The 19341-nt window shown below is 50.4% G+C and overlaps 1 protein-coding gene across 4 annotated transcripts in view; it reads left to right on the top strand.

Moving 5' to 3' along the window:
* WDR11 (WD repeat domain 11) overlaps window positions 1-19341 on the top strand; it is a 238628-nt gene that overhangs the window by 134377 nt on the left and 84910 nt on the right. For all 4 annotated transcript variants that reach the window (XM_029610533.1, XM_029610534.1, XM_029610535.1 and 1 more), the window contains one exon: window positions 12196-12343. In XM_029610533.1, the coding sequence (XP_029466393.1) occupies window positions 12196-12343 (148 nt within the window). The remainder of the gene's footprint in view (window positions 1-12195; window positions 12344-19341) is intronic.

Consider the following 19341-nt stretch of genomic DNA (forward strand, 5'->3'; position numbering starts at 1 on the left):
TCGGGGCGCTGCCTTTCAAGGGTAAGTTACTGTTTGGCAAGGAATTAGATGATTTAATGGCTTCCCTGGGGGAAAATAGGGCTTTCAGGTTGCCTGAAGATAGATCCAGGTCGCGGTCTTCCTTTGCATCCAGGTCCCGTTTTCGGGGGCCCAGGAAGGCGCGCCCTCAAAGGTCGTCGGGGCAATCGTACAGGTCTTCCTCCTCCCGTACCCCACAGTGGCGGCAGCAGCAGCAGCATCAGCAGTCCTTTCGTGGGAGGCGCTATGGTAGACCAGGAGGTGCCCTGGCCATCATGGCGCCCAAATCTTCACAATGAAAGGAGGTCGGCCCTTCTCCCGCCGCAGCCTCAGCACGCCGTTCCCAACGTCGGGGCGCGGTTGCTGTCGTTCTACGAGAGATGGGCCGGAATAACGTCGGACCAGTGGGTCCTCACCGTGATAAGACACGGCTACGCGTTAGATTTTGCTCGCACTCCAGTGGACAAGTTCCTTGTGTCACCCTGCAAGGCTCCCGAGAAGAAGGCGGCGGTGCTAGACACCATCCGCCGCCTAGAGGACTTGGGAGCCATCTCCCCCGTTCCGGTCGGCCAGCACGGCGAAGGCCGTTACTCCATTTACTTCATCGTACCAAAGAAGGACGGCACGTTCCGACCAATTCTGGATCTCAAAGGGGTGAACCGATGCCTTCGCGTTCCTCGCTTCAAAATGGAGACGATCCGGTCAGTCATCGCCGCGGTCCGGCCAGGCGAGTTCCTGGCCTCCCTGGACCTCACGGAGGCGTATCTTCACATAGGCATTCAGCCGTCGTTCCAACGCTTCCTCAGATTCTGCATTCTGGGCCGGCATTACCAGTTTCGGGCGCTCCCGTTTGGGCTCGCAACGGCCCCTCGTACATTCACGAAGGTGATGGTCGTGGTGGCGGCGCAACTGCGCCGAGAAGGTCTTCTGGTCCATCCTTATCTGGACGATTGGTTGATTCGGGCGAAGTCCGAGGATCAGTGTCGGATGGCGGTGGCCAGGGTCCTCCATCTGTTGCAGTCCCTGGGATGGGTGGTCAACTTCAGCAAGAGTCATCTGACACCCACGCAGTCCTTGGAATATCTGGGAGCTCTTTTCGACACGAAGCAGGGCAAGGTGTTTCTGTCGCTCGAAAGGAGGGGCAAACTGCTCACTCAGGTGCACCGCTTGTTGTCTCTTCGCCAGCCGCGGGTGTGCGACTACCTTACGGTCCTGGGGTCTATGGCTTCCACGCTGGCGCTGGTTCCCTGGGCGTTCGCTCATCTGCGACCCTTACAGTCATCCTTGCTTTCCCGTTGGAAGCCGGTCTCGGAGGACTTCCATTTACCGCTTCCTCTACTGGGACACGCGAGGTCCAGCCTGCGGTGGTGGCTGGATCCAAGTCATCTTTCCGCCGGAGTCTCTCTCCTGGTGCCCAGTTGGACAGTGGTGACCACGGATGCCAGCCTCTCCGGTTGGGGAGCGGTCTGCCTAGGGAGCTCAGTTCAAGGCCTGTGGTCAGTGTCGCAAGCCCAGTGGTCTATCAATCGCCTAGAGACCAGGGCGGTCCGTCTGGCTCTGCAGGCTTTTCTACCATTGCTGCGGGGAAAGGCAGTCCGAGTGTTGTCGGACAATGCGACCACCGTGGCATACATCAACCGGCAGGGGGGGACACGGAGCCCCCAGGTGGCAGAAGAAGCTCAGCGCTTGATGGCCTGGTCGGAGCTACATCTCAGCAACCTCGCAGCGTCTCACATAGCGGGAGTCGACAACGTGCAGGCGGACTATCTCAGCCGTCATCGTCTGGATCCCGGAGAGTGGGAGCTGGGGGACGAAGCATTTCTTCTCATTTGCGAAACGTGGGGGGTGCCCCACATGGATCTGATGGCCACGTGGCACAACGCGAAGGCCCCGCGCTTTTACAGTCGACGTCGAGAGCGGGGGGCAGAAGGCGTCGATGCGTTGGTGCTTCCCTGGCCTACGGATGTGCTGCTCTACGTGTTTCCCCCGTGGCCGATGATCGGCAAGATTCTACGGCGCATAGAGTTGCATCCGGCCAACGTGATCTTGGTGGCACCGGAGTGGCCTCGCCGGCCGTGGTTCGCAGACCTCGTACAACTGGCAGTAGCGGCACCCCTTCGGTTCCAGGGAATGGCGGCCCTACTCCATCAGGGCCCCGTCTGTTTGGAGGATCCGGATCACTTCTGTCTCGCGGCATGGCTTTTGAGAGGAATCGTCTGAAGAGAAAAGGTTATTCAGATGCGGTGGTGGCCACACTGCTGCGTTCCAGGAAGCAGTCGACGTCTTTGGCTTACGTCCGTGTCTGGGTAGTCTTTGAAGACTGGTGCGTGCAGCGCGGGGTGGTCCCCACTTCGGCTTCCGTCTCTGATGTTCTGGCGTTCCTCCAGGCGGGTCTGGCCAAAGGTCTGGCGTGCAGTTCCCTACGGGTCCAAGTGGCGGCGCTTGGGTGTTTGCGAGGTAAGTCTCTGGCGCTTCACCCGGATATTGCTCGTTTCCTTCGGGGTGCTAAGCACCTTCGCCCCCCGTTACGTCTTCCTTGTCCGGCTTGGAACCTCAATTGGGTTCTTTCCGCTCTATGCACGGCGCCGTTTGAGCCCTTGAAACGCGCAACTCTTAAGGATCTCACTTTAAAGACGGCATTCTTGGTGGCGATTGCCTCGGCACGGCGGGTTTCCGAGTTACAGGCCCTGTCTTGTAGGGAACCTTTCTTGCGTATCTCCGATTCGGGGGTTTCCTTACGGACGGTTCCTTCCTTTCTTCCGAAAGTGGTCTCGTCGTTTCATGTGAATCAATCGGTGGAGTTGCCTGCTTTTGCGTGCGGAGGCTCCTCTGTTACAGAAGAGAGGGAGTTACGAAAGCTTGACGTGCGGAGATCCCTTCTCCGATATCTGGAGGTCACTAATCCGTTTCGGGTCACAGATCATCTGTTTGTCCTCTTCTCTGGACCAAAGAAAGGAGCTGCAGCGTCCCGCACAACGATCGCTCGTTGGCTCAAGGAGGCCATTGGGTCAGCGTACTTGGTGAAGGGAAAACCTCTTCCTGTGGGGCTGCGGGCTCACTCGACTCGATCTCAAGCAGCGTCCTGGGCGGAAGCTTCTCAGGTGTCGCCTCAAGAGATTTGTAGGGCGGCCACCTGGAAGTCGTTGCATACTTTTATCCGGCATTACCGGCTGGATGTCCGGGCTACCGATTCTGGGGGTTTTGGAGAGAGGGTTCTCCGAGCGGGACTCTCTGCTTCCCACCCTCAGTAGGTTGCTCTGGTACATCCCAGGTGTCCTGGACTGATCCTGGTACGTACAGGGAAAGGAAAATTAGTTTCTTACCTGATAATTTTCGTTCCTGTAGTACCAAGGATCAGTCCAGGATCCCGCCCGCAGTGCTGCGCTGAAGTAACGGAGAGTCCGCTCTGTGTTGTTTGATTTGCTCTGTTTCGCTTGTTCGCTCTCTCGGTTGGAGAGCCCGGTTCCAGAAGGGGTGTTTCTTCCCCGTTAGTTAGCGGTATCTAGTTTTGTTCACTTCTCTGGTTGTGTTCTACTTTGACATTCCGTAAGACTGAGGGGCTGTGACTGGCACAGGGGCATATATGGCTCCGCCCACAAGTTTTAGTCTGTCTCCATCTACTGGTGCGGAGTCACAACCCAGGTGTCCTGGACTGATCCTTGGTACTACAGGAACGAAAATTATCAGGTAAGAAACTAATTTTCCTTTAGAGGCTCCGCCGGTGGTGGCCCGTCCAGAGGCAAACATGGATCCGGTGCTCTTAGGTCTCTCGGGGCCGGCAGTAGCATTTCCCTTTTCACTTTTCATCGACAGATATCCTGTTCGGTGAATGGGATACGCCGGAGTTACGCTTGCAGGTCAGTAAGGTCATGGACAAGCTTTACCCGCTACCCGAGGATGCGCTGGAACTCCTTCGACTGCCGAAGGTGGATTCCGCAGTCTCTGCGGTGACGAAGAGGTCGACCATTCCGGTTACAGGAGCCACGGCTCTCCGGGATCTACAGGATAGGAAGCGGGAAGTGCAACTCAAGAAGAGTTTGGAGGTGTCTGCCCTGGGTGTGCGGGCTGCCATCTGTACCAACTTCGTTATACGCGCGAGTCTGCGCTGGGCCCAAGTTTTTTCAGTCGAACCCAGGTCTGTCGGCGGCAGAGGCATCACAGGCAGATAGGTGGAGGCAGCAATTGCGTATGGGGCAGATGCTCTCCACGGGTTGCGGCGTACATCCACTAAGTCCGGGGTGGAGGCTGTATCGGCGCGTCGCCTGCTGTGGCTACGTAACTGAGCTGCAGATGGTTCGTCCAAAGCGGCTGCCCGAGGACAAATTTCAGGGCGCGCTCCTCCTTTTTCGGCCAGATCCCGTTTCCGAGGGCCCAGGAATTCGTGTGCTCAAAGGTCTACCGGTCCGTCTGATAGGTCGCCTTCCTCCCGAATCCCTCAATGGCAGCAGTCTTTTTGGAGTACACGCTTAGGTAGACAGGGAGGAGCCCAAGTCTTCACCGTGATACGCGGCCGGCCCACCCCTCACCTCAGCCCCAGCACATCGTTTCCAAGGTAGGGGCGCGGTTACCCTTGTTTGTCGAGGAATGGGCCAGTATAACTTTGGGCCAAGCGGTCCTCAATGTGATAACGCACGGCTACGCATTAGACTTGTTCGTTCCCCAGCACTCAAATTCCTGGTCTCGCCGTGCAAGGCTCCCGAACAGAAGGCAGCAGTGCTAGACACCATCCAGCGCTTGGAAAGTTTGGGAGCCATTTTTTCCCCCGTTCCGATCAGTCAGCACGGCAAGGGGCGTTACTCCATTTATTTTATTGTTCCAAAGAAAGACTGCTCTTCTAGACCAATCCTGGATCTAAAAGGGGTGAACGGAAGCCGGCGTGTGCCTCACTTCAAAATGGAGTTTATTTTGGAACGATGGTATATAAAACGCCCAAATAAATAAATAAATGTTAGCAAAGAAGTCCTTTCTTCAAAGTTTGTTCTTTCAAAAAATGTCTGCAGGGAAATAAAGCCTTTGTTTCACCCACATTTGGGCTTCCTCAGGGGGACCATCGTAGACACTATTAGCCGAATGAAATTCGTAGTAACACCGCCATTTCACAGTGGCACAGATATGGTGAACAGTGTTTAGCAATACTTTTTCCAGCTCTCAGCGGCGGTCAATCAGAAGAAATTTGTAATAGTGCCGCCACTTCTCAGCGGCACAAAATGTGGCAAATGATGTTCAGCAGTACTAGTTTACAACTCTTAGCAGAGCCGATGCAGCAAATAATGTTTGGCAAAACAGATCTCCAGCCGGCGCCGCTTCTCAGCAGCACATGTGCAGCGGCGCTGGTTTCCAGCCTGGCCCATTAATTGTCAGAAACTAAGCCGCCATTGTATGGTTGCAACAGAGCAGTCCCAGAGTCACTAGAGACCGCTGAACCAAACCATTTCTGCAAGTACAAACGGGCTTTATTGCCCTGCAGACATTTTTTGCAAGGTCAAACTTTGAAGCAAGGACTTCTTTGTATACAGATCTTGAAGAAAGATAAACTGACAAAACGTAGGGGAGTGTTTTGCACGTGTGTTTCACTGAACTAAGTTTTTTATGTAAAATGTGTGCGTCGGCAATATTATGTTTAGGATTGTAACACTGACACTATGCTTCTTTGTTAATGATACGGTGTTTCATCATTGATGAGTGGGGTACTATGTTTCATTGTTAATGCTGTTATGTTTTATTGTTGAGTGGTGTGTGTGTGAGAGAGGAAGTGAAAGTGTTTTTAGTTGAAGGCTCAACAGTGATTTCTTTTTAAAATACATTTTTTGATGAAAGCTTTTTTGGGTATACTATTATAATTTTTTAGATGGTGCTTTATTCAGATAAATATAATTTTTTAAATAAAGGTATTGGGGCTTTTTTTGTTGAAATATATTTATCAGTCCTTTTCCGTATTTTGAAGTGGATTGCCATCCCCTTTGTTTGTTTTTTTTACTATATCTATCTATCTTAATGAATATAGTAAAAAAAAACCAAAAGGGATGGCAAATTTACTCAGACTACTTAAATCACAAACTGATAGTGAGGAATTGCAAGAAGAGCTTGTGAGATGGGATGATTGGGCATCTGAAGAGCAGAAATTTAATGTGAATTTAATGAAACTTCATGTGGACAAGTGCAAAGTGATGCATATAGGGCAAATAATCTAAATTGTAGGTACACAAATTGATCATCACCACTCAGGAGAAAGATCTTGGCAGTGGTCAGAAAAAGCTCCCTTAGGAGGAAAGGCTGAGAACAGGTTAGGGCTCTTCAGCCTGGAGAAGACAAGGCTGAGAGGAGCTGTGATAGATCCTTGCTTTGACCCAATATGGCAGTTCTCATGTTCTCATGTCTATAAAATCTTGAGTTGAGGTGGAATGGGTATACAGGAAAAGGATATTCACTCTTTCAAGTAGGGGACACTCCATCAAGCTAGCAGGTAGCATCTTTAAAACAAACTGGAGAAATATTTTTTCACTTCGTGCACAATTAAATGTAGAATTTGCCAGAGAATGTAGTGAAAACTCATGGAGAAAAAGTCCACAAACCACTTGGGAAAGCCACTGCTTATCCCTGGTTATGAGTAAGGAGGCTTGGTCACCATCAAAGACAGGATAATGGGCTTGCTGGACCTGTGCTGGGAGCCACTAGAGGGTCTCTTATATCATATTGATATATATGATATATGATATATCATATCTTATATCATATTTATTCGCATAGTCTTATTTACTCATCTTGCTAATTTTTTACATTAATTGGCTGAAATGTAAATATTGCTCTGTTCTTTTCTCTCCCCCCTTCCAGTTCCAAGTTAATTTTTCCCTGTTTTATTGTAACTTTCTCACATCCTTTTTCTGATTCCCTGTATTTAAAGTTCAAGGTTTTTATTGAGAATATTGTTTACTACGCTACGTTATGCTTTTCACACTTTGTTAATTGTAAACCGGGTTGATGTGATGCCTGTCATGAAACTCGGTATAACAAAAACAATAAATAAATAAATAAATAAATATTGTAGCTGCGGCTTGGCCTGCTTGTAGCTGCATTCTGAGACATGAAATGCTAGTGACTGACCAGCAAAGATGAGGGAGCTTGGAGTTTATTGCAATTGCACTAAACTGAACAAAAGAATTTATTGAAGTGTCAGACATTAGCAGGGATGAAACCAGAAAAGAAAAACATATGAAGTCAAAGTGGGAAGAAGAAAACATTTTGAGAATAGAACTTCTGGGAAGAAGGAGGAGAACTGTTTGGTGTACGTCCAGGGGGGTGCTGCTGATTTAAACTTTAATTCTGGGATAGTGCCCCTGTCTGCAAGTCTCTTCCAGGATGTGTACTTTCTCTGCAATGATAGAATCTGCTTGTTCTCCTAGGACAAGCAAGATATTAGACCTCACAAGTGGATGACATCATCTGATGGAGCCCGGCATGGAAAACTTATGTCAAAGTTTCTGGAACTTTTACAAGGCACACTGAGCATGCTCAGCATGCCCTATACCACATGTCCACGCGGGGTCCCTCTTCAGTCTCTTTTCCACTGAGCTTTTGCCTTGCAGTTTTGTGAACTTGTGGCTTTTCCTCTGGAAATTGCCTTGGGGAAACGTTTTCACAGATTTTTTTTTGTTTTGTTTTTTCACGTTCCATTGATGCCAGGGTCCAGAGACCCCCCCTGTAGGCTCCTTAGCTTTTTCATGCCATTCCCCCCTCATGGCAGTGGTGTCTTGGTGCCCACCGGCTTCGATCGCCCGCCGTCACCACTTTCGTTTATCCCCTTTCTTTTTGTTCGTAATGGCCTCGTCTAGTTTTTGTCGGTGCCCGAGAACTATGTCCATCATGCATCCTCACGAGGTATGTGTCCTTTGCCTAGAGCAGGGGTGGGCAAGTCCGGTCCTCGAGGGCTGCAAACCAGTCGGGTTTTCAGGATACCCCTAATGAATATGCATGAAATAGATTTGCATACAACTGAGGCAGTGTGTATGCAGGTCTCTCTCATGCATATTCATTAAGGATATCCTGAAAACCCGACTGGTTTGCAGCCCTCGAGGACTGGAATTGCCCACCCCTGGCCTAGAGGCATCATATGACGTCCGGGATTGCCGCTTATGCGCTCAGATGTCCCCTAAGAGATGTTGTGCTCAACTCGACAAGATGGATGAGTTCTTTGGGTCGAGGAAGTCCAAGCTATCGACATCTGTATCGGCGGAATCTGGACCTTGGAGCCACACCAAAAGACACCACACCATCGAGATCAGTGGAGCTGTCAGTTCCATCGATGCCATCGGCAGATAGGGGCGCAGGGGACCGGCTTCTGTTGGTCTCTTCCAAGTTGAAGTTGGGTTCGTTGTCATCGACCTCAGCACTGGGGAAGGACTGGGCTGAGCACCAAGGCAAACCAATGAAGCATTGGCACCGGCCACCTTCAGTGCCGTGATGCCCCCGAAATGGCCTCGCGGCGAGGTGTGCCGATCATCGATGACAGGGGTCCGTGATGGTCTCCACCAGTCCTGGGCCAATCACCGATCCACCATGGGTATCTGAGGAAGATCTGGCCACCCCTCTTGCCTCCCATTCAGTGTTGGCATCAGCAAGTTTTGAGGAGGAGTTGGAGCAGAGAGTCTAGCTGGTGGTGGAATGAGCAATGTAGGGCATTGTGCCTGTGGCACTGACGATGCCTGTGCTCTCCGTTCTGGAACCGCAACTGGAACGTCTCAATGTGCTCATCGGTGCATTACCGACCCAGCTGACATTGCTTGCCGGGAGGCCATCGATGCCCAGCGGGGCACTGATGCTTTCCCCGACTGATATAGTGTTCATTGCAGGTTCCTTTTCCAAGGAAGCTCTATCAAGTCTGACAGGGACACCGAGACCTGAAGCCCCCCCATCCAGTGCCGCCGGGGCTGCCACCGATGCCTATGCCCCTGGACAAAGGCCAAGCACCTAGGGCTTCATCCCCTGTAGTTTATAGTGAGGATGGGGCTCCGTATGACCACTGGAAGGATGACACTGCAGATTCCTCCTCCAGGGCCTCGGAGGGTCTTCCCTCAGAGCCTTCTCCTCCAGGGGAAAGAAGGAAGTCTCCGCCTGGAGGACTTAACCTTTGCAGCTTTTGTGCGGGCATTGACTTTTCAGTTGTTGACAGAGGAGGATGCCAGGCATAAAATGCTGGAAATCCTCAAGTTCGTGGAGGCTTCTAAGGAGATCGTGGCGGTCCCTGTGCATGAAATACTTAAGAAGTTGCTGGTGAGGATCTGGGAATACACCCTCACAGTTCCTCCCGTGAACAGGAAGGCGGATGGGGTTTAGCTCGTCCAGAAGGCTACCAGATTCAAGAAGCGTCAGCTGTCATACCAATCAGTGGTCGAATCCACACTCATGAAGGCCAAGCGCTCTTGGACCCATGCCTCGGTGGGGAAGTATCACGGGGCGATGGACACTCTTGGGAGGAAAGTATTCCAGGGAGCCATGCTCATTGCCTGCATTGCCTCTTACCAGCTCTACATGAGGCAGTACCTCGCAGAACCTCTGGAAGCAAATGCAGGAGGTAGCCAATCAGCTGCTTCAACAGTAGAGTGCAGAAAACACGAGGTTCATACCACCTAAGATTTTTTGAAATGGCATCAAGAGTCTCTGGAGTGGGAATTGGCATCTGAAGAATGGTATGGCTGTGTGCCTTGGATCTCAGAAAGGAGGTATGGGAAAGACTCGCTGACTTGCCGTGCAAAGGAGAGAATCTCTTCGGAGGTACGGTGAGGGATGTGGTAGCCCAGTTGCGGGACTCTTTGTCCTGGTGGCAGTTACTCTCAAATTTGGAACAGGGAATATCCTTCCAAAGGCCCTCTACCCAAATTGTCCTTACCACAGGTTTGTCCACCCAGGGGTGGGGAGCTCATGCAGAGGGGCTCTGCACCCAGGGACTTTGTTCCACCCAGGAAGCTCGTTGTCAAATCAACTTCCTGGAGCTCTGTACGATCATCTACACACTATGGGCTTTCAGAGATCCGCTGTCCAACAAAGTTTTCCTGATCCAGACAGACAACCAAGTAGCCATGTGGTATGTCAACAAGTAGGGAGGCACAGGGTCATAACTCCTGTGTCAGGAAGCAGTCCATATCTGGTCCTGGGCCTTGTCTCATGGGATAGTGCTCAGGGCCATGTATCTGGCAGGAACAGAGAACATAAGAGACAGACTGAGTCGTGCCTTCAGACCCCAAGAATAGTCTCTGGACCAGTGGGTAGCAAACGATCTTCCGCCTCTGGGGGAGCCCAGTAGTGGATCTGTTTGCGTCCCCTGCAACAGAACAGATGGCAAACCAGCCTCGGACACCTTTGCCTGTCATTGGGGCAAGGGTCTTCTATATGCATATCCTCTGATTCCCTTGATGGCGAAGATTCTCTTGAAGCTTCGCAAGGACAGAGGGACTATGATCCTCATAGCCCCGCATTGGCCGAGACAGGTCTGGTTTCCACTCCTGTGGGAGTTGTCCATCTGGAAACTGATCAGTCTGGGGACTTCCCAAGAGCTCATCACTCAAGATCAAGGCAAGTTGCGGCATCCCAACCTTCAAACTCTGTCGCTCACACCCTGGATGTTGAGAAGTTAATTCTACAACTGATTGATCTCTCTGAGGATGTGTCTGGGTCCTGGTAGCTTCCAGAAGGCATTTGACTAGAAAGCCCTACAGACTGAAGTGGAGGAGGTTTTCTGTGTGGTGTGAGCAGAAGACCCTTGATTACCTTCTACACCTATCAGAGGCTGGCTTGAAAACCAACTCCATTAGAATTAATTTGAGTGCAATTGGTGCATAAGACCATGGTGTAGATGGTACACCCATCTCTGTGCATCCTATAGTTGTACGTTTCATGCAGGGCCTGCTACAATTGAAGCCTTCCCACTGTGTCTTAGGACCTTAACGTGGTGCTTGCTTCGCTGATGAAAGCTGTTTTTGAGCCACCGCATTCCTGTGACCTGAAGTACCTGTCCTGAAAGGTCATATTTTTGGTGGTGGTCACCTCAGCACGCAGGGTCAGCAAGCTCCAGGCCTTAGTAACTTATCCACCTTACACTAAGTTTTTTTATGACAGGGTGGTCCTGCCTAAGGTGTTGATAGATTTCCATCTTAACCAGTCAATCATCCTGCCAACATTCTTTCCCAGGCCCCATTCGCACCAAGGTGAATAAGTACTGTACAGTTTGGACTGTAAGAGAGCCTTAGCCTTCCATCTGGAGCGGACAGAAGCCCACCCAACTTTTCATTCTTTTGATAGGAATAGATTGGGCGTTGCCATTGCCAAACAGGCACCAATTGGCTAGCAGATTGCATCTCCTTCTGTTATTCCCAGGCAGGACTGTATCTTGGGGGTCATGTCAAGGCTCATTCTGTCAGAGCTTTGGCAACGTCGGTGGCTCACTTGCGTGCAGTTCCCATGGAGGAGATCTGCAAGGCTGTGATGTGGCGTTCTCTTCACACATTCGCATCTCATTACTGTTTGGATAGGGATGGCCGACGCGACAGTAGGATTGGCCAGCCTGTCCTCAGAAATCTCTTCGAAGTGTAGAAACCCACTCTCCCTGCCTAGGACCCATTGTTTGGGTTCAGGCTGTCTCCCCTTCTGTTACCAATAGCACTGTGGTTGTTGTGCCCGTTGGCACCTGGTTGGTGTCTCTTAGGTCCTCATTTGTGTTGGGGAGTAGCCTGTAGCTAGGTATTCACCCATGTGTGAGGACTACCATCCTGCTTGTCGTTGGAGAAAGCAGAGTTACTTACCTGTAACAGATGTTCTCCTAGGACAGCAGGATGTTAATTCTCACGAAACCCGCCTGCCACTCCGCAGAATTGGGTTTCTCCTATTTTTTATTTTATTTTTATCATAATTCTATGTTACAAGACTTAAGAGTGACCCCGTGTGGACGCGTGGTACAGGACATGCCAGGCATGCTCAGTGTGCCCAGTCAAAGTTCCAGAAACTGACATAAGTTTTCCGTGCCGGGCTCCATCCGATAATGTTACCCATGTGTGAGGACTAACATCCTGCTGCCCTAGGAGAACACCTGTTACAGGTAAGCAAGTCTGCTTTCTCTTTTGCACACCCATAGCATCCACACGTTGTCAGTCTCTCCATGTGCTGCATTGTGATGTCTTTCTTCTATAGTCTGTTTCAGGAAGCAGAAAGCAAATCGGAGCTGAGTCAGAACATATGTGCACGTGAGCACTTTGTGTTCACGGACACAGACGGGCAGGTGTACCATCTTACTGTGGAAGGAAACTCTGTGAAGGACAGTGCCAGGATTCCCCCTGATGTAAGTGATACTATTACTTGCATTGTGTGCGTACATAAAGGAAGCTTGCACTGCTGCTGCCTATGCTGTACCAGTTCTGCAGTGGGGCAATGTGTGTATGAAGGGAGCTTGCACTGAAGCTGCCCACGCTGTACTTGTTCTGTGGTGGGACTTGGTGTGTGTATATGTGTCTGAGGGAAGCTTGCACTTTTGCTGTACGTGCTTTTCCCATTTTGTGGTGGGACTGCGTGTGTATGAAACTTGCACTGCTGATGCCATGCCTGGTAGGATTGTATGCATGTGTGACACTGTATATTGCTGCATACCATACACTGCTGCATGCTGCATACGGCACACCTGCACACATGCTGCGCATTATACATGATGCACCTATGGACATATATACTGATACCTACCATACATGGCATACGTGCACTGCATGCTGCTGCATGGCATATAATGCCAGAGGTGGGTAAACCTTTTTTTGTGCATAGGGCCAGTTTTATGCCTCTGCATCAGGTGCCAGGGATCGGAGGGGCTCACTCCTCGGAGCTCCACTTGGGGAACAGTGGGTAGTGGGAGGGAATTCCCCCCTCATAGCTCCAGGCATAAAGGAAAATTGGTTCTTACCTGATGATTTTCGTTCCTGAAATACCACAGATTAGTCCAGACCAGTGGGTTATTCATCCCTTCCAGCAGATGGAGGCAGAGAACAAAACTTTGAGGCACTGCTACTTAACTGAGAGTGCCACCTGCAGAACCTCAGTACTGACCGGTACCCAAGCAAACATACTTTAAAAACCCCTTCACACAGACAGAGGGACCTAAAGGGCGGATACTCCTGAACTATAAAACTTGTTCGTCAAGAACCAAACAAAACAAGGAAGTGAATTCCACAACTGCCCTCTATTAAACAGAAAAATTCTGTACTAAGCAACAAACCTTGGCAGAAAATAAGTCTTCTGGCATCAAACGGGAGGGCCTCTGGACTGATCTTTGGTATTACAGGAACGAAAATTAGCAGGTAAGAACCAATTTTCCTTTCCTGAACATACCCAGATCAGTCCAGACCAGTGGGATGTACCCAAGCAGCCCTAAACAGGGTGGGTCCCGAAGGACAGCTCATCCTGCGCCCTGACATTCAGACTAATGCCTGGTAAAGCTATGAACTGAGGACCACACTGCTGCCCTACAAATCTCCTGTGGCGACAGAAGTTGACAGTCAGCCCAGGAAGCAGCCTGCGCCCTAGTGGAATGCGCCCACAAACCGACGGGAATTTGTCGTCCCAAACAAATGGCCTTCCTAAGCCAACGAGATATGGTAGCCTTAGAGGCTGCTACTTCAGTTCACTGAAGAGGACAAACGGATGATCTGAGTAACGAAAGGCATTAGTAACCTCCAAATACCGATGTAGCGTCCGCCGCACATGCAGAAGATGTAATTTTCTATCTTGAGAATCTTTTGACCACTCTGGAAAACCCGGAAAATCTATCATCTGATTAACATGAAAGACAGACATCACCTTAGGAACAAAGGAAAGCACTGTTCTCAATGAGATTCCATTCCTGGAAATCCGCAAAAACGGTTCCCTACATGACAGAGCCTGAAGTTGCGAAATCCTTTGAGCTGAACAAATAGCCAACAGACCGCTTTCAGAGTCAAATCCTTCAGGGTAGCCCTTCTCAAGGGTTCAAAGTGGGGTTTGCAAAGAACATGAAGTACTAGGTTGAGACCCCAATCCGGGCAGATCTTTTCCACCGGAGGACGTAACAGCTTAGCTCCTTTGAGGAACCTTACCACATCCGGATGACAGAGAGTCCATACCCTGAAACCTGCCTCTTAAGTGCACCCAAGGCAGCCACCTGCACACGAAGCGAGTTGTAAGCCAAACCCTTGGACAACACCTGCTGTAGGAAATCCAGCATATGCAACACCTCCACTGCCAGAGGATCTAGATGACGCTGAAGACACCAAACGTCAAACAGTTTCCAGTCCCTAATATACTCCATAGAGGTCGTCTGTCTTCTGGATTGAAGAAGAGTGGAGATAACCTGTTCGAGTAACCCTTCAATCGAAGTCTCTACCTCTCTTGAGGGCAAGTTGTGAGACAAAAGCGATCCGAAAATATGGGACCCTGATGCAACAGTTCTGGAAGATGAGAGAACCTTCCACTGCAAGTCGCACTAGATCTGCGAACCACGGTCTCTGCAGCCACTCTGGTGCCACTAGAACCATGGTCCTGGAATATGATTCTATGTGCCTGAGGACCCGACCTATGAGGGGCCAAGGAGGAAAGACGTACAGAAGAATTCCCATCGACCAAGGGCACACCAAAGCATCGAGGCCCTCCGAGCAGAGTTCCTTTCGGCAACTGAAGAATCTCTCCATCTTGGAGTTGAGCCACGTTGCCATAAGATCCAATTGGGGAGTTTCCCACCTTACACAGGTGTGGTTCCACGCCTCAGGGGACAACTCACACTCCCCAGGATCCAGTTGCTGCCTGCTGAGGAAGTCCACCTGCACGTTGTCTACTCCTGCTACTTGCGATGCGGCTAGGCCTTTGAGATGATGCTTCGCCCAGGCAAATAATCTCTTGGCCTCCAACACCACTGCATGACTCTTCATGCCGCCTTGCCAATTGATGTATGTCACAGCCGTAGTGTTGTCTGAGTACTCTCGAACTATGTGACCCCGGATCAGGGGCAGAAAAACCTCCAGGCCTAGACGGACCACCCTCGGCTCGAGTCAATTGATAAACCAGAACTTCTCCTTGAGTCGCCACAGACCTTGCGCCAACCGGCCCAAGCACACGACTCCCCAGCCAGAGAGGCTTGTGACCTTGGAGACCACCACCCAGTTCGGAGGCTCCAGATCCATCCCCTTCTCTAAATTGAGTCGAGACAACCACCATGAGAGACTGGACCTGGACTCCCGAAGCAGAGGCAAGGAAAGATGAAACTTCTCTGAGCAGGGACTCCTTCTTGACAACAGTGGTCTCATGAGTGCGAACGCCCATGGAACCAAGTCCAACGTGGATGCCATGGACCCCCAGGACCTGTAAATAATCCCACACTTTGGTGACCTCCAGACAAAGACGATGTGGAGTGTCGAAGTGGGCCCCTAAGTAAACCAGCGACTGAGTTTGTTCCAATTGACTCTTGTGCACATTGATAACCCAACCGATAGACTGTAAGGTGGACATCACTCTTTGGATGGACTTCTTGCATTCCTCCCTGGACTTCGCTTGAACCACCTAATTGTCCAGATACGGGTGGACCAAAATTCCCTCCCGGTGAAGAGTCACAGCATCACCACTATCACCTTGGAAAATATGCGGGGCGCCGTTGCCAAGCTGAATGGGAGGACTCTGAACTGAAAAATGTTGGCTCAACACATTGAAGCGAAGAAACATCTGATGTTCCTGACGAATGGGGATGTGCAGGTCTAGGGAGGCGAGAAATTCTCCTTTGTGAACCGCTGCCATCACAGTATGCAGTGTCTCCATGTAAAAGCACGGAATCTGAAGGAACTGATTCACTTTCTGCAAATCGAGAATGGGCCGAAAGGAGCCCTCCTTTTTCGGCACCACAAAGTAAACGGAATACCTTTCCTGACCCTGCTCCTCCAGAGTGAAGGAAACAATGGCCTTTAGGGAAGATTACAGAGCTGGACCTTGGATGATAAATTGGCCGACCAGTTACTTAACCACAGCAGCCAATGAACCGCTACCGAGGGAGACCATGCAGCGAGCACCAAATCAATCAAAGCATCTGCCACATAGAATACGCCTGCCTCCAGATGTGCAGCCCACAATGCACCGCCCTTCGCTGTGGATGTCTGCTTCGGGACCTTCTGAATCCAACAGAGACAGGCCCTTTGCATTAAACTGAACAGACAGCTGCCCAAAGGCTCAACGCTGAGACCTCAAACATCCGTTTGAGTTGCACCTCCAGCATATGATCCTGGACATTCTTCAGGGCTGCTGCCCTGGCCATCGGGATCGTCGTCTACCTTCAGGATCCTCAGCAATTCCATTGAGTTCTCCATTAAGAGGTAAAGCTTGGCCATCGCTCTGCCCACCATTATCCGGGGAGTCCCACTCCCTGTTCACCAGCTTTCAGATCTTCTTGGGCAATGGAAAAGCACTAGTGGGTCCCCTCAGCCCATCAAGGACTGGGTTAACACCCTCATTATCCGATTTCCTGAGTGACCTTCACTCCTAATTCCTCCTACTACCCATGTATCATCTCCCTCTGGGACCGGGAACTTGTCGGGATCGGGTCATCTTTTGCCCCATCTGCGTCGGGGGTCGGCGGGCAATCTGGGTCAGCTCCTGCAGCAAGGGGGATCCAATCGGGACTGATCCGAGTCATCACCGTCTCTGGGACCAGCCTCTGCAGCCGCATGGCGCAAACCCAGGCGCTGAAGAATATTGCCAGTCCCGCGAGAAGCCACTTTAGACTTTTTAGCTGCGGGTGCCCGTGGGCAATCTCCTGCCTGCCTTCTTCCAGCACTTCTCCTAGTCACGCAGGAGAATAAAATCCGGGGGGAAATCCCCCATTCATCTTCCCCCGATCCCAGGGGACTGTCAGCCACCTCATCCTCCCCTTCTGAGGCTCCCCGCCTGACTGGGGAAAGAGCGAGAGGAGAATCGCCCGACTGCCCTGCGGTCACTTGCACTGCCTCCCCTGCAGCAATGGGAGCAGACCCTCCTGACCCCCTGCTGCGATTTCCTGTGCAGCTCGAGGGGCCTTCCTGTCCTGAAACTCACGCTAGGCAGAGGGAGTGCGAGTTCAGAGCCACAGCCGCTGCGCCACACACGCAGCAGGCCTCCATTTTAGTCTTTAGCGACCGTCTCCCGATCGCACCCCGCAGCGCTCCCCCACGAGGCTTCCCGCATGGTGATTTGCGCCGGACTCAGGCCCACCGAGCCGCCGGCGGGAATGGATGCAGTCCCCACCGGGGAGTTCCCAGGAACGCTGACAGAGTCCAGTCGTCCCCACCAGAGCGCAGGACTACACAAGGATCAAGGCACTGCGGTTCCCTCCCGGTACTAGTGCTGCAATCGACCCCGGAGCCCTAGGTTAACCGCCAGTCGGCTGCCGCTCAGTCCTGCAGCTCCCAGCCCTGGCTGACAGCTCCTGCTCACTAGGCCCACCCCGCTGACGTTCCTACTAAACTCTGCTCTTCTGCTTCTTGTATGCTACTGGGTTGTTTTTTTTTTTTGTTTCTTTTTTTTTAAACAAGAAACATTATTAAGTGGGGACTTCCCTGTCCAGAGGAAGAAGGGCGAGAAGGTGCCTCGGAGGGTCGAGGGAGCCAGGACCCCTGGCTTTCGGACTGTCCGGTATGCTGCGGGCAAACCCAGTCAGGGGTATCCAATCCCCCATCCCCAGCGGCCCAACTCCACCTGAGGGATGCCCACGAAGATGCCTAGCACCTCAGGGAGCATCCGAGATCTGGAGCCTAAAATTACTGTAAAACAAAAAATCTTTTTCCTTTTTTTCTTTTAAACTAACAAGCCTGCAGGTACATCTCTACCATTTGCTGGAGTCAGAGAAATACTGAGGTTCTGCAGGTAGCGCACTCAGTTAAGTAACAAAAGAACCTGCCATACTGGGTCAGACCAAGGGTCCATCAAGCCCAGCATCCTGTTTCCAACAGTGGCCAATCCAGGCCATAAGAACCTGGCAATTACCCAAACACTAAGAAGATCCCATGCTACTGTTGCTAGTAATAGCGGTGGCTATTTTCTAAGTCAAATTAATTAATAGCAGGTAATGGACTTCTCCTCCAAGAACTTATCCAATGCTTTTTTAAACCCAGCTATACTAACTGCACTAACCACATCCTCTGGCAACAAATTCCAGAGTTTAATTGTGCGTTGAGTAAAAAAGAACTTTCTCCGATTAGTTTTAAATGTGCCCCATGCTAACGTCATGGAGTGCCCCCTAGTCTTTCTACTATCCGAAAGAGTAAATAACCGATTCACATCTACCCGTTCTAGACCTCTCATGATTTTAAACACCTCTATCATATCCCCCCTCAGTCGTCTCTTCTCCAAGCTGAAAAGTCCTAACCTCTTTAGTCTTTCCTCATAGGGGAGCTGTTCCAACCCCTTATCATTTTGGTAGCCCTTCTCTGTACCTTCTCCATTGCAACTATATCTTTTTTGAGATGCGGTGACCAGAATTGTACACAGTATTCAAGGTGTGGTCTCACCATGGAGCGATACAGAGGCATTATGACATTTTCCGTTTTATTCATCATTCCCTTTCTAATAATTCCCAACATTCTGTTTGCTTTTTTGACTGCCGCAGCACACTGAGCCGACGATTTCAATGTGTTATCCACTATGACGCCTAGATCTCTTTCTTGGGTTGTAGCACCTAATATGGAACCCAACATTGTGTAATTATAGCATGTGTTATTTTTCCCTATATGCATCACCTTGCACTTATCCACATTAAATTTCATCTGCCATTTTGATGCCCAATTTTCCAGTCTCACAAGGTCTTCCTGCAATTTATCACAATCTGCTTGTGATTTAACTACTCTGAACAATTTTGTGTCATTTGCAAATTTGATTATCTCACTCGTCGTATTTCTTTCCAGATCATTTATAAATATATTGAAAAGTAAGGGTCCCAATACAGATCCCTGAGGCACTCCACTGCCCACTCCCTTCCACTGAGAAAATTGTCCATTTAATCCTACTCTCTGTTTCTTGTCTTTTAGCCAGTTTGCAATCCACGAAAGGTCATAGCAGAGCCTCAAAGTTTTGTTCTTTGACTCCCATCTGCTGGAAGGGATGAATAACCCACTTGTCTGGACTGATTTGGGTATGTTCAAGAACTATCTTTATACCTGTGATATTGTTAACTGCCCTGAAAGTTGAAGAGGTGGAATACAAATACTTCTAAATACGTAAGTAAAAATGATGATGACAAACAAACAAACAAAAACAAAGTTTTTTTCATATATATAAAAGCCCCAAAATAGAAAGGCAAATAGTCAA

Source organism: Rhinatrema bivittatum, chromosome 7 (assembly GCF_901001135.1).
Source record: "Rhinatrema bivittatum chromosome 7, aRhiBiv1.1, whole genome shotgun sequence".
NCBI lineage: Eukaryota > Metazoa > Chordata > Amphibia > Gymnophiona > Rhinatrematidae > Rhinatrema > Rhinatrema bivittatum.